The sequence below is a fragment of the Phyllobates terribilis genome, unplaced genomic scaffold (assembly GCF_046119375.1).
Source record: "Phyllobates terribilis strain yellow unplaced genomic scaffold, ASM4611937v1 Scaffold_7__3_contigs__length_470593459, whole genome shotgun sequence".
Taxonomy (NCBI): Eukaryota; Metazoa; Chordata; class Amphibia; order Anura; family Dendrobatidae; genus Phyllobates; species Phyllobates terribilis.
This window is the reverse complement of record NW_027362767.1, coordinates 160,880,346-160,895,673: the sequence shown is the minus strand read 5'-3', so window position 1 is coordinate 160,895,673 and position 15,328 is coordinate 160,880,346. Positions and strand designations below refer to the sequence as shown.

At 45.8% G+C, this 15,328-nt stretch overlaps 1 protein-coding gene across 3 annotated transcripts in view; it reads left to right on the top strand.

Annotated features, from left to right (window-relative positions):
• Nucleotides 1–15,328, top strand: part of LOC141154084 (SLAM family member 9-like) — a 325,409-nt gene that overhangs the window by 200,145 nt on the left and 109,936 nt on the right. For all 3 annotated transcript variants that reach the window (XM_073639526.1, XM_073639525.1, XM_073639527.1), the window contains exon 4: nt 10,442–10,561. In XM_073639526.1, the coding sequence (XP_073495627.1) occupies nt 10,442–10,561 (120 nt within the window). The remainder of the gene's footprint in view (nt 1–10,441; nt 10,562–15,328) is intronic.

Genomic DNA, 15,328 nt, shown 5'->3' with positions numbered 1-15,328 from the left:
GAGCTGCACTCACTATTCTGCTGGTGCAGTCACTGTGTGTTTACATACATTACATTACTGATCCTGTACTGATCCTGAGTTACATCCTGTATTATACTCCAGAGCTGCACTCACTATTCTGCTGGTGCAGTCACTGTGTACATACATTACATTACTGATCCTGTACTGATCCTGAGTTACATCCTGCATTATACTCCAGAGCTGCGCTCACTATTCTGCTGGTGCAGTCAATGTGTACATACATTACATTAATGATCCTGTACTGATCCTGAGTTACATCCTGTATTATATTCCAGAGCTGCACTCACTATTCTGCTGATGCACTCACTGTGTACATAAATTACATTACTGATCCTGTACTGATCCTGAGTTACATCCTGTATTATACTCCAGAGCTGCACTCACTATTCTGCTGGTGCAGTCACTGTGTACATACATTACATTACTGATCCTGTACTGATCCTGAGTTACATCCTGCATTATACTCCAGAGCTGCACTCACTATTCTGCTGGTGTAGTCACTGTGTACATACATTACATTACTGATCCTGAGTTACATCCTGCATTATACTCCAGAGCTGCGCTCACTATTCTGCTTGTGCAGTCACTGTGTACATAAATTACATTACTGATCCTGAGTTACATCCTGTATTATACTCCAGAGCTGCGCTCGCTATTCTGCTTGTGCAGTCACTGTGTACATATACTACATTACTGATCCTGTACTGATCCTATGTTTCATCCTGTGTTATCCACCAGAGCTGCACTCACTATTCTGCTGATGCACTCACTGTGTACATAAATTACATTACTGATCCTGAGTTACATCCTGTATTATACTCCAGAGCTGCACTCACTATTCTGCTGATGCACTCACTGTGTACATAAATTACATTACTGATCCTGTACTGATCCTGAGTTACATCCTGTGTTATCCACCAGAGCTGCACTCACTATTCTGCTGGTGTAGTCACTGTGTACATACATTACATTACTGATCCTGTACTGATCCTGAGTTACATCCTGCATTATACTCCAGAGCTGCGCTCACTATTCTGCTTGTGCAGTCACTGTGTACATAAATTACATTACTGACCCTGTACTGATCCTGAGTTACATCCTGTATTATACTCCAGAGCTGCGCTCACTATTCTGCTGGTGCAGTCACTGTGTACATATATTACATTACTGATCCTGTACTGATCCTGAGTTACATTCTGTATTATACTCCAGAGCTGCACTCACTATTCTGCTGGTGGAATCACTGTGTACATACATTACATTACTAATCCTGAGTTACATCCTGTATTATACTCCAGAGCTGCACTCACTATTCTGCTGGTGCAGTCACTGTGTACATACATTACATTACTGATCCTGTACTGATCCTGAGTTACATCCTGTATTATACTCCAGAGCTGCGCTCACTATTCTGTTGGTTCAGTCACTGTGTACATAAATTACTTTACTGATCCTGAGTTACATCCTATATTATACTCCAGAGCTGCACTCACTATTCTGCTGGTGCAGTCACTGTGTACATACATTACATTACTGATCCTGTACTGATCCTGAGTTACATCCTGTATTATACTCCAGAGCTGCGCTCACTATTCTGTTGGTGCAGTCACCGTGTACATACATTACATTACTGATCCTGAGTTACATCCTGTATTATACTCCAGCGCTGCACTCACTTTTCTGCTGGTGCAGTCACTGTGTACATACATTACATTACTGATCCTGAGTTACACCCTGTATTATACTCCAGAGCTGCACTCACTATTCTGCTGGTGCAGTCACTGTGTACATACATTACATTACTGATCCTGTACTGATCCTGAGTTACATCCTGTATTATACTCCAGAGCTGCACTCACTATGCTGCTTGTGCAGTCACTGTGTACATACATTACATTACTGATCCTGAGTTACTTCCTGTATTATACTCCAGAGCTGCACACACTATTCTGCTGGTGTAGTTACTGTGTACATACATTACATTACTGATCCTGTACTGATCCTGAGTTACATCCTGTATTATACTCCAGAGCTGCACTCACTATTCTGTTGGTTCAGTCACTATGTACATACATTACTTTACTGATCCTGAGTTACTTCCTGTATTATACTCCAGAGCTGCACACACTATTCTGCTGGTGCAGTCACTATGTACATACATTACTTTACTGATCCTGAGTTACATCCTGTATTATACTCCAGAGCTGCACTCACTATTCTGCTGGTGCAGTCACTGTGTACACCCATTACATTACTGATCCTGAGTTACATCCTGTATTATACTCCAGAGCTGCACTCACTATTCTGCTGGAGGAGTCACTATCTACATACATTACATTTCTGATCCTGTAGTGATCCTGAGTTATATCCTGTATTATACTCCAGAGCTGCACTCACTATTCTGCTGGTGCAGTCACTGTGTACATACATTACATTACTGATCCTGAGTTACATCCAATTTATACCTCAGAGCTGCACTCACTATCCTGCTGGTGGAGTCACTGTGTACATACATTACATTACTGATCCTGAGTTACATCCAATTTATACCTCAGAGCTGTACTCCCTATTCTGCTGGTGCAGTCACTGTGTACATACTTTACATTACTAATCCTGAGTTACATCCTGTATTATACTCCAGAGCTGCACTCACTATTCTGCTGGTGCAGTCACTGTGTACATAAATTACATTACTGATCCTGTACTGATCCTGAGTTACATCCTGCATTATACTCCAGAGCTGCGCTCACTATTCTGCTGGTGCAGTCACTGTGTACATAAATTACATTACTGATCCTGTACTGATCCTGAGTTACATCCTGTATTATACTGCAGAGCTGCACTCACTATTCTGCTGGTGCCGTCACTGTGTACATACATTACATTACTAATCCTGATTTACATCCTGTATTATACTGCAGAGCTGTACTCACTATTCCGCTGGTGGAGTCACTGTGTACATACATTACATTACTTATCCTGAGTTACATCCTGTATTATACTTCAGAGCTGCACTCACTATTCTGCTGGTGCAGTCACTGTGTACATACATTACATTACTGATCCTGTACTGATCCTGAGTTACATCCTGCATTATACTCCAGAGCTGCACTCACTATTCTGCTGGTGCAGTCACTGTGTACATAAATTACATTACTGATCCTGTACTGATCCTGAGTTACATCCTGTATTATACCTCAGAGCTGCACTCACTATTCTGCTGGTGGAGTCACTGTGTACATACATTACATTACTGATCCTGTACTGATCCTGAGTTACATCCTGTATTATACTGCAGAGCTGCACTCACTATTCTGCTGGTGCCGTCACTGTGTACATACATTACATTACTAATCCTGAGTTACATCCTGTATTATACTTCAGAGCTGCACTCACTATTCTGCTGGTGCAGTCACTGTGTACATACATTACATTACTGATCCTGTACTGATCCTGAGTTACATCCTGTATTATATTCCAGAGCTGCACTCACTATTCTGCTGGTGCAGTCACTGTGTACATACATTACATTGCTGATCCTGAGTTACATCCTGTATTATATTCCAGAGCTGCACTCGCTATTCTGCTGGTGGAGTCACTGTGTACTTACATTACGTTACTGTTCCTGAGTTACATCCTGTATTATACTCCAGAGCTGCACTCACTATTCTGCTGGTGCAGTCACTGTGTACATAAATTACATTACTGATCCTGAGTTACATCCTGTATTATACTTCAGAGCTGCACTCACTATTCTGCGGGTGCATTCACTGTGTACATACATTACTGATCCTGAGTTACCTCCTGTATTATACTCCAGAGCTGCACTCACTATTCTGCTGGTGTAGTCACTGTGTACATACATTACATTACTGATCCTGTACTGATCCTGAGTTACATCCTGCATTATACTCCAGAGCTGCACTCACTATTCTGCTGGTGCAGTCACTGTGTACATACATTACATTACTGATCCTGAGTTACATCCTGTATTATACTCCAGAGCTGCACTCACTATTCTGCTGGTGAAGTCACTGTGTGCAAACATTACATTACTGATTCTGTACTGATCCTGAGTTACATCCTGCATTATACTCCAGAGCTGCACTCACTATTCTGCTGGTGCAGTCACTGTGTACATACATTACATTACTGATCCTGTACTGATCCTGAGTTACCTCCTGTATTATACTCCAGAGCTACACTCACTATTCTGCTGGTGCAGTCACTGTGTACATACATTACATTACTGATCCTGAGTTACATCCTGTATTATACTCCAGAGCTGCACTCACTATTCTGCTGGTGCAGTAACTGTGTACATACATTACATTACTGATCCTGTACTGATCCTGAGTTACATTCTGCATTATACTCCAGAGCTGCGCTCACTATTCTGCTGGTGCAGTCACTGTGTACATACATTACATTACTGATCCTGTACTGATCCTGAGTTACATCCTGTATTATACTCCAGAGCTGCACTCACTATTCAGCTGGTGCAGTACCTGTGTACATACATTACATTACTGATCCTGTACTGATCCTGAGTTACATTCTGCATTATACTCCAGAGCTGCGCTCACTATTCTGCTGGTGCAGTCACTGTGTACATACATTACATTACTGATCCTGTACTGATCCTGAGTTACATCCTGTATTATACTCCAGAGCTGTACTCACTATTCTGCTGGTGCAGTCACTGTGTACATACATTACATTACTGATCCTGTACTGATCCTGAGTTACATCCTGTATTATACTCCAGAGCTGTACTCACTATTCTGCTGGTGCAGTCACTGTGCACATACATTACATTACTGATCCTGAGTTACATCCTGTATTATACTCCAGAGCTGCACTCACTATTCTGCTGGTGCAGTCACTGTATACATACATTACATTACTGATCCTGAGTTACATCCTGTATTAGACCCAGAGCTGCACTCACTATTCTGCTGGTGCAGTCACTGTGTACATACATTACATTACTGATCCTGAGTTACATCCTGTATTATACTCCAGAGCTGCACTCACTATTCTGCTGGTGCAGTCACTGTGTACATACATTACATTACTGATCCTGAGTTACATCCTGTATTATACCCAGAGCTGCACTCACTATTCTGCTGGTGCAGTCACTGTGTACATACATTACATTACTGATCCTGTACTGATCCTGAGTTACATCCTGTATTATACTCCTGAGCTGCACTCACTATTCTGCTGGTGCAGTCACTGTGTACATACATTACATTACTGATCATGTACTAATCCTGAGTTACATCCTGTATTATACTCCAGAGCTGCGCTCACTATTCTGCTGGTGCAGTCACTGTGTACATACATTACATTACTGATCCTGTACTGATCCTGAGTTACATTCTGCATTATACTCCAGAGCTGCGCTCACTATTCTGCTGGTGCAGTCACTGTGTACATACATTACATTACTGATCCTGTACTGATCCTGAGTTACATCCTGTATTATACTCCAGAGCTGTACTCACTATTCTGCTGGTGCAGTCACTGTGTACATACATTACATTACTGATCCTGTACTGATCCTGAGTTACATCCTGTATTATACTCCAGAGCTGTACTCACTATTCTGCTGGTGCAGTCACTGTGCACATACATTACATTACTGATCCTGAGTTACATCCTGTATTATACTCCAGAGCTGCACTCACTATTCTGCTGGTGCAGTCACTGTATACATACATTACATTACTGATCCTGAGTTACATCCTGTATTAGACCCAGAGCTGCACTCACTATTCTGCTGGTGCAGTCACTGTGTACATACATTACATTACTGATCCTGAGTTACATCCTGTATTATACTCCAGAGCTGCACTCACTATTCTGCTGGTGCAGTCACTGTGTACATACATTACATTACTGATCCTGAGTTACATCCTGTATTATACCCAGAGCTGCACTCACTATTCTGCTGGTGCAGTCACTGTGTACATACATTACATTACTGATCCTGAGTTACATCCTGTATTATACTCCTGAGCTGCACTCACTATTCTGCTGGTGCAGTCACTGTGTACATACATTACATTACTGATCATGTACTAATCCTGAGTTACATCCTGTATTATACTCCAGAGCTGCACTCACTATTCTGCTGGTGCAGTCACTGTGTACATACATTACATTACTGATCATGTACTAATCCTGAGTTACATCCTGTATTATACTCCAGAGCTGCACTCACTATTCTGCTGGTGCAGTCACTGTGTACATACATTACATTACTGATCCTGAGTTACATCCTGTATTATACCCAGAGCTGCACTCACTATTCTGCTGGTGCAGTCACTGTGTACATACATTACATTACTGATCCTGTACTGATCCTGAGTTACATCCTGTATTATACTCCAGAGCTGCACTCACTATTCTGCTGGTGCAGTCACTGTGTACATACATTACATTACTGATCATGTACTAATCCTGAGTTACATCCTGTATTATACTCCAGAGCTGCACTCACTATTCTGCTGGTGCAGTCACTGTGTACATACATTACATTACTGATCCTGAGTTACATCCTGTATTATACCCAGAGCTGCACTCACTATTCTGCTGGTGTAGTCACTGTGTACATACATTACATTACTGATCCTGAGTTACATCCTGTATTATACTCCAGAGCTGCACTCACTATTGTGCTGGTGGAGTCACTGTGTACATACATTACATTACTGATCCTGAGTTACATCCTGTATTATACTCCAGAGCTGCACTCACTATTCTGCTGGTGCAGTCACTGTGTACATACATTACATTACTGATCCGGAGTTACATCATGTATTATACTCCAGAGCTGCACTCACTATTCTGCTGGTGTAGTCACTGTGTACATACATTACATTACTGATCCTGAGTTACATCCTGTATTATACTCCAGAGCTGCACTCACTATTCTGCTGGTGCAGTCACTGTGTACATACATTACATTACTGATCCTGTACTGATCCTGAGTTACATCCTGTATTATACTCCAGAGCTGCACTCACTATTCTGCTGGTGCAGTCACTGTGTACATACATTACATTACTGATCATGTACTAATCCTGAGTTACATCCTGTATTATACTCCAGAGCTGCACTCACTATTCTGCTGGTGCAGTCACTGTGTACATACATTACATTACTGATCCTGAGTTACATCCTGTATTATACCCAGAGCTGCACTCACTATTCTGCTGGTGTACTCACTGTGTACATACATTACATTACTGATCCTGAGTTACATCCTGTATTATACTCCAGAGCTGCACTCACTATTGTGCTGGTGGAGTCACTGTGTACGTACATTACATTACTGATCCTGAGTTACATCCTGTATTATACTCCAGAGCTGCACTCACTATTCTGCTGGTGCAGTCACTGTGTACATACATTACATTACTGATCCGGAGTTACATCATGTATTATACTCCAGAGCTGCACTCACTATTCTGCTGGTGTAGTCACTGTGTACATACATTACATTACTGATCCTGAGTTACATCCTGTATTATACTCCAGAGCTGCACTCACTATTCTGCTGGTGCAGTCACTGTGTACATACATTACATTACTGATCCTGTACTGATCCTGAGTTACATCCTGTATTATACTCCAGAGCTGCACTCACTACTCTGCTGGTGCAGTCATGTGTACATACATTACATTACTGATCCTGTACTGATCCTGAGTTACATCCTGTATTATACTCCAGAGCTGCACTCATTATTCTGCTGGTGCAGTCACTGTGTACATACATTACATTACTGATCCTGTACTGATCCTGAGTTACATCCTGTATTATACTCCAGAGCTGCACTCACTATTCTGCTGGTGCAGTCACTGTGTACATACATTACATTACTGATCCTGTACTGATCCTGAGTTACATCCTGTATTATACTCCAGAGCTGCACTCACTACTCTGCTGGTGCAGTCATGTGTACATACATTACATTACTCATCCTGTACTGATCCTGAGTTACATCCTGTATTATACTCCAGAGCTGCACTCACTATTCTGCTGGTGCAGTCACTGTGTACATACATTACATTACTGATCCTGAGTTACCTCCTGTATTATACTCCAGAGCTGCACTCACTATTCTGCTGGTGCAGTCACTGTGTACATACATTACATTACGGATCCTGAGTTACCTCCTGTATTATACTCCAGAGCTGCACTCACTATTCTGCTGGTGCAGTCACTGTGTACATACATTACATTACTGATCCTGAGTTACCTCCTGTATTATACTCCAGAGCTGCACTCACTATTCTGCTGGTGCAGTCACTGTGTACATACATTACATTACTGATCCTGAGTTACATCCTGTATTATACTCCAGAGCTGCACTCACTATTTCGCTGGTGCAGTCACTGTGTACATACATTACATTACTGATCCTGAGTTGCATCCTGTATTATACTCCAGAGCTGCACTCACTATTCTGCTGGTGCAGTCACTGTGTACATACATTACATTACTGATCCTGCACTGATCCTGAGTTACCTCCTGTATTATACTCCAGAGCTGCACTCACTATTCTGCTGGTGCAGTCACTGTGTACATACATTACATTACGGATCCTGAGTTACCTCCTGTATTATACTCCAGAGCTGCACTCACTATTCTGCTGGTGCAGTCACTGTGTACATACATTACATTACTGATCCTGAGTTACCTCCTGTATTATACTCCAGAGCTGCACTCACTATTCTGCTGGTGCAGTCACTGTGTACATACATTACATTACTGATCCTGAGTTACATCCTGTATTATACTCCAGAGCTGCACTCACTATTTCGCTGGTGCAGTCACTGTGTACATACATTACATTACTGATCCTGAGTTGCATCCTGTATTATACTCCAGAGCTGCACTCACTATTCTGCTGGTGCAGTCACTGTGTACATACATTACATTACTGATCCTGCACTGATCCTGAGTTACATCCTGTATTATACTCCAGAGCTGCACTCCCTATTCTGCTGGTGCAGTCACTGTGTACATACATTACATTACTGATCCTGTACTGATCCTGAGTTACATCCTGTATTATACTCCAGAGCTGCACTCACTATCCTGCTGGTGGAGTCACTGTGTCCTTTACCAGTAATACAGGTTACACTGCACACATCTGCTTGGTGTTGGGTTTCTCTCCCTCCCTGTAATATAATCTGTTCCTGCTCATGTATCCTCATTATTCGGAGCCTGAGGTCATGTCTGCAGTATTTGCATGTGACAATATTTGACTTTTTGTCTGTAAATAGTGGATTGCACAGTCTTGTTTATACTTCTGGGTCGTTGACTTTTCCCATCATCAGAACAAAAAAGAAATAGTTTCAGTTTACGAGGGGTTTTTGCCATGTGGAAAACATCTGATTTTTACTGATCCGTTGTAATTTTATAACACAGGAAGCTGTAAATGGTTAATTGTCTCTGCTGTGAGAAAAACAGATGACAAAGCAGAATAAGGCTGCGTGCCCACTATGCGTTTTTCAAGCGTTTTTGCCGCGGAATTTCCACAGTGAAAACGCTTAAAAAAACTCTTGGTAATACTACGTGCCCCATGGTCCCCAATGATAATCCGCATGTGCTGTGCAGATGCTGCGCAAATTTCCGCTGCGGATTATCATTGCGGAAAAATCCGCTGCATGTCCATTAATTTTGCGGACACGCAGCGTAATCACCACCATTGACTTGCATTGGACCAAGTGACATTCGCATCACTACATCTGCACATGTAGATATCATACGGTTCAATGTGCGGATGGTACCCAGGTGTGGAGGACAGGAGACTCTCCTCCGGACCCGGGTACCATAGAACCTGTAAAAAAAGAATTTAAAATAAAAAATAAAGATTATACTCACCTTCTGATGTCCTCCCGGTCTTTTCTCTGCTCCGTCTGGTCTGCTCTATGGGTCGCGGTGTTGTGAAGGACCTGCCATGACATCATTGAGTCATGTGACCTGTCACATGACTCAATTACATCACCGCAGGTCCTTCACACCCCTGCAAGCCGCCCAAGGCAGAGAAAACATCGGGAGGACATCGGAAGGTGAGTATAATCTTTATTTTTTACCATTCTTATTCTTTTTTTTTTTAATTAACTTGGTCACACTACTATAAATCCATGCCGGTTGGAAAAGCGCTTCTACCTGGCGGGAAAAATGCATGTAAAAACTGCATGTGCAATCCGCATGCACAATCCGCATGCACAATCCGCATGTGTTTTTCCTGCCAGGGAGAAGCATAAAAAATCTGCAGCATTTCTGCATGGTGGGCACATAGCCCAAATCGTCCGAGTTTTCTGAATGAAGCTGACAATGCTTTATATATTCGTGTGAACCTGGCCTATGTGTGACCTGATATTTTGTCTCATGTCACAGGTCGGCCTCGGCACCAGTGGGTTTTATATATCATCCCTGTAGTCATTATCCTGTCGGCTGTGACTATTCTGGTAATATGGAAAATAAGAAGAAAAGAAAAGAAGAAAATGAGAAGAAAAGGTAAGTAAATGTTTATATATAACAGAGTGCTGTTTACAGATCCCAGCACCTGCAGCAGGAGCCTCCCCCCAAGTGTTTACACACAAACAATGGCACACATCAGCTGTGTTTAGAGTACCTGATGTACAGTGGTTTGCAAAAGTATTCACTCCTTGGCTTTTCACCTATTTTGTTACATTACAACTTTTGTTTAAAAAAATTTGCAATCCAACTTGTGTGTGATGCATCAGCACTAATTAGTCTAAATTGGTAAAGTGAGAAAAATATAGGTATAAATTTGATGTATGAGACCAAATAACTAAACATTGGCATGTGCATATTGTAACGGGTCTGGGAGGCGGAACCTCTGAGCTACTATACAAGGGGGCGGTCCTTGTAAGGGAGCGGGTGGCGACCAGGGAAGACGGGCAGGAGGTCACAGCAGGTGACCGGGGCAGTCTCTGAGTGAACGGGCTGGAGGTCACGGCAAGTGACCGGGGCAGTCTCTGAGTGAACGGGCAGATGGTCACGGCAAGTGACCGGGGCAGTCTCTGGATGAACGGGCAGATGGTCACGGCAAGTGACCGGGGCAGTCTCTGGATGAACGGGCAGATGGTCACGGCAAGTGACCGGGGCAGTCTCTAGGTAAAGGGTTGGTACGACCTGTGGCGGCTGATGATAGACGTGAGCTCCCAGGTGAGCAGGCGAGAGTCTCTGGAAGAACGGGTGGTCACAGCATGTGACGGCGGAGCCTCCAGGAAGACCAACAGACAGGCGGCAGATGAGCGCTCCCAGGTGAGCGGGCAGAAGACTCTGGACAGGCGGGTGGTCACAGCACGTGACGGCAGAGCCTCCAGGTAGGCTAGCAGACAGGCAGCAGATGAGCGCTCCCAGGTGAGCGAGCAGGAGTCACTGGACAGGCAGGTGGTCACAGCACGTGACGGCGGAGCCTCCAGGTAGGCTAGCAGGCAGGTAGCAGGTGTGTGCTCCCAGGTGAGTGGGCAAGCTGGTCCATAGACAGACTGACAGGAGTTGGAAGGCAGACCGTCGGACCTCGGGCAAGCAGGCAGGTGGCTGATGTGCGCTCCCAGGTGAGCGGGCAGACTGGTCCTTAGACAGACTGACAGGAGTAGTAAGGCAGACCGTCGGACCTCAGACTAGCAGGCAGGTAGCAGATAATCAGGCAGGAATCTGGCAGGTAACTGGCAACGGGACCTGAGGGCTGAAGCAGAGTAGTGAACAGTGCAACAACATTGCTCGGGCACCTCCATTTTGGAGGAGGTGCCTTATATATGGTGAAGTCCTCCGGCCATTGGCCGGGGACTCCTTAGGACGGCGCGCGCGGCCCCTTTAAGAGGGAGGGAGAGCGCGCGCGCGCGCCCTAAGCACAGTGGACGGGAAGGAGCGCGCGCTGCCAGCAGAGCGGGAGGAGGACGCCGGGCACGGAGCAGGGAGGTGAGGGGAACAGCGTCCCTGCCTAGCAGAGGGCAGGGACGCCGGCGCTACAGTACCCCCCCCTTTAGGCCCCCCCTTTTTTAGGCCAGACAGAAATTTAGCTAGGATAAGAGGGGCATGGATGTTCTCCCGGGGCTCCCACGTTCTCTCCTCAGGACCAAACCCCCTCCAATCTACTAAAAAAAAGGTCTTTCCTCTTACCCTTTTGGTGGCAAGAATGTTGTCTACCTCAAACTCGTCCTCAGCAGAAACCGGAGCAGGAGGCGTACCTGTAGACTTGGAAAAAGAGTTAAGTACCACAGGTTTGAGGAGAGATACATGGAAGGAGTTAGGGATCCGTAAGTTGGCCGGGAGTTTTAATTTATAGGCCACCGGGTTGATCTGACTGATGACCTCCAGAGGACCGATGAACCGAGGCCCTAACTTGTAAGAAGGTATCTTGAGTCGGACATATTTAGATGAGAGCCAGACTTTATCTCCAGGACGAAATTGTGGAGGATCCAGGCGTTTTTTGTCAGCGTGTCTTTTCATCCGTTCGGACGACTGGAGGAGTGCGGATCGGGTACTCTCCCAAATGGAGGAAAATTTGCTAACGAGAGATTCCGCAGCCGGGTTGTCCACAGAGGTGGAGACAGGAAAAGGAATCCGAGGATGCTGACCGAAGACTACAAAAAACGGGGATTTGGAGGAGGATTCGCTCTCGTGATTGTTATAGGAGAACTCGGCCCATGGTAGGAGATCCACCCAGTCAGAATGATGGGCATTAACAAAGTGCCGGAGGTAACTGGTCAGGTTCTGATTGATCCGCTCCACTTGACCATTAGACTGTGGGTGGTAAGCGGAAGAGAAGTCCAGGGTGACGTCTAGCAGTTTACAAGTGGCTCTCCAGAAACGTGAGGTGAACTGTACCCCACGACCCGACACGATGTGGAGGGGCAGGCCATGAAGACGGAAGATGTGGCGGATAAAGTCTTTAGCCAGCTCGGGTGCAGACGGGAGACCAGGCAGGGGAATAAAGTGAGCCATCTTGGAAAAGCGGTCAGCGACCACCCAAATGACCGTACAACCGGCAGAGACTGGGAGATCAGTTATGAAGTCCATAGCAATATGCTGCCAGGGGGCAGCAGGCACAGGAAGCGGAAGAAGGCGACCGGCTGGCAGGTGTCTCGGGACTTTGTTGCGGGCGCAGGACACACAGGCAGAAACAAAGTCTATTACGTCCTTGTGCAGGGTAGGCCACCAGTAGTGCCGGGCAATAAGCTGGAGGGTCTTTTTCTGACCGGCGTGGCCAGCTAGTTTAGACGAGTGACCCCAGTGTAGGATCTTCTCCCGATCAGGTACTGATACGAACGTCTTACCGGGAGGGAGACGATTTAGGCTCACGGGAGCCACCTGCATTACTCTGGCGGGATCGATGATATGTTTAGGTTCTTCCTCGAGATCGGACACCAGAAAGGATCGGGACAAGGCATCTGCTTTGACGTTTTTGTCAGCCGGGCGAAAATGAAGAACAAAATCAAAGCGAGCAAAAAACAAGGACCACCGGGCTTGGCGCGGGTTAAGTCTCTGGGCATGCTGGAGGTAAGCCAAGTTCTTGTGGTCAGTGTAAATTATTACCGGGTGAAGAGCCCCCTCGAGTAGGTAACGCCACTCCTCCAATGCCAGTTTGATGGCCAATAACTCTCGGTCTCCTATGGAATAGTTGCGCTCAGAAGAGGAGAAGAGTTTGGAGAAGAAGCCACAAGTTACCATTCTCCCGGAAGATGATTTTTGAGTAAGTACCGCTCCGGCTCCAGAGGAGGAGGCGTCAACTTCCAGGAAGAACTGCTTGTTGCCGTCCTGGCGATGCAGCACCGGGGCGGAAGAGAAGGCCTGTTTTAGGGAAAGAAAGGCCTCCTCTGCTTCGGGCGGCCACTCTTTGGGATTAGTACCCTTATGGGTGAGCGCGGAAATTGGGGCAGTCCGGGAAGAGAAGTGTGGTATGAAGAGGCGGTAGTAGTTGGCGAAGCCCAGGAATCGCTGAATGGCCTTCAACCCCTCCGGTCGAGGCCATTTCTCGATGGCAGACAGTTTCTCTGGATCCATTCGTAGGCCGGTCTGAGAAATAATGTAGCCCAAAAACGGAAGCGAGGTCTGCTCAAAGAGGCACTTCTCGTATTTAGCGAAGAGGTGATTCTGCCTGAGCCTGAGCAGGACCTGACGAACGTCCCTCCGGTGAGTCTGGAGATCCGGAGAGAAGACCAAGATGTCGTCCAGGTACACCACTACGCAGGAGTAGAGAAGGTCCCGGAAGATGTCATTGACCAACTCTTGAAAGACGGCAGGAGCGTTACAGAGACCACAGGGCATTACCAGATATTCATAGTGGCCGTCCCGGGTGTTGAATGCCGTCTTCCATTCATCCCCCTGACGGATACGAACCAGGTTGTACGCCCCACGGAGGTCCAGTTTGGTGAAGATTCTAGCCCCCCTCAGACGATCAAATAATTCCGGAATGAGCGGAAGGGGGTACTTATTCTTCACCGTGATCTGGTTAAGGCCTCTATAGTCTATACAGGGACGGAGAGAGCCGTCCTTCTTTTTGACGAAAAAGAAGCCTGCTCCCGCCGGGGAGGTAGATTTCCGGATGAATCCCCTGGCCAGATTCTCCTCAATATATTCGGACATCGACCGGGTCTCAGCAGCGGATAAAGGATAAATACGCCCACGGGGAGGAGTAGTACCAGGTAACAGGTCGATAGGGCAGTCGTATGGTCTATGAGGAGGTAGTGTCTCTGCTTCCTTTTTATTAAAGACATCAGCATAAGACCAATAAGGAATCGGAAGTCCAGGTAGATTAGCTGGGGTAGGAGAAGGACGGACGGGATGGACGGGGACCAGACAGGTCTTATGGCAGTCCTGTCCCCAGCGAAGGACTTCTCCGGTCTGCCAGTCAAGCACGGGTGCATGTCTCTGGAGCCAAGGTAGGCCTAGCAAGAGGGCGTGAGAGAGTCCAGGCAGAACATGAAAGGAGATACTTTCAGAATGCAGCATTCCCACCTGCAGAGTAATGGATTCGGTGATGAATTGGATGGGGCGTGGTAAGAGGCCCCCATCCACGGCAGCAACAGACAAGGGTACAGCCAGAGGTTTGGTGGGGATGCGGTATTTCTCTACCAGGGACTGTGAAATAAGATTCCCGGCTGCTCCAGAGTCAAGTTGGGCTAGTTCGAAATAACGGTTCTCTCCGCAGACGATTGAGACTGACAGCAGCAGAGATGGAGAGGATTTATTCTTGTCTAGGTTGACCTCTCTGAGCGAACCTAGACACAGGCGTTTCCCGACCTCTCCGGG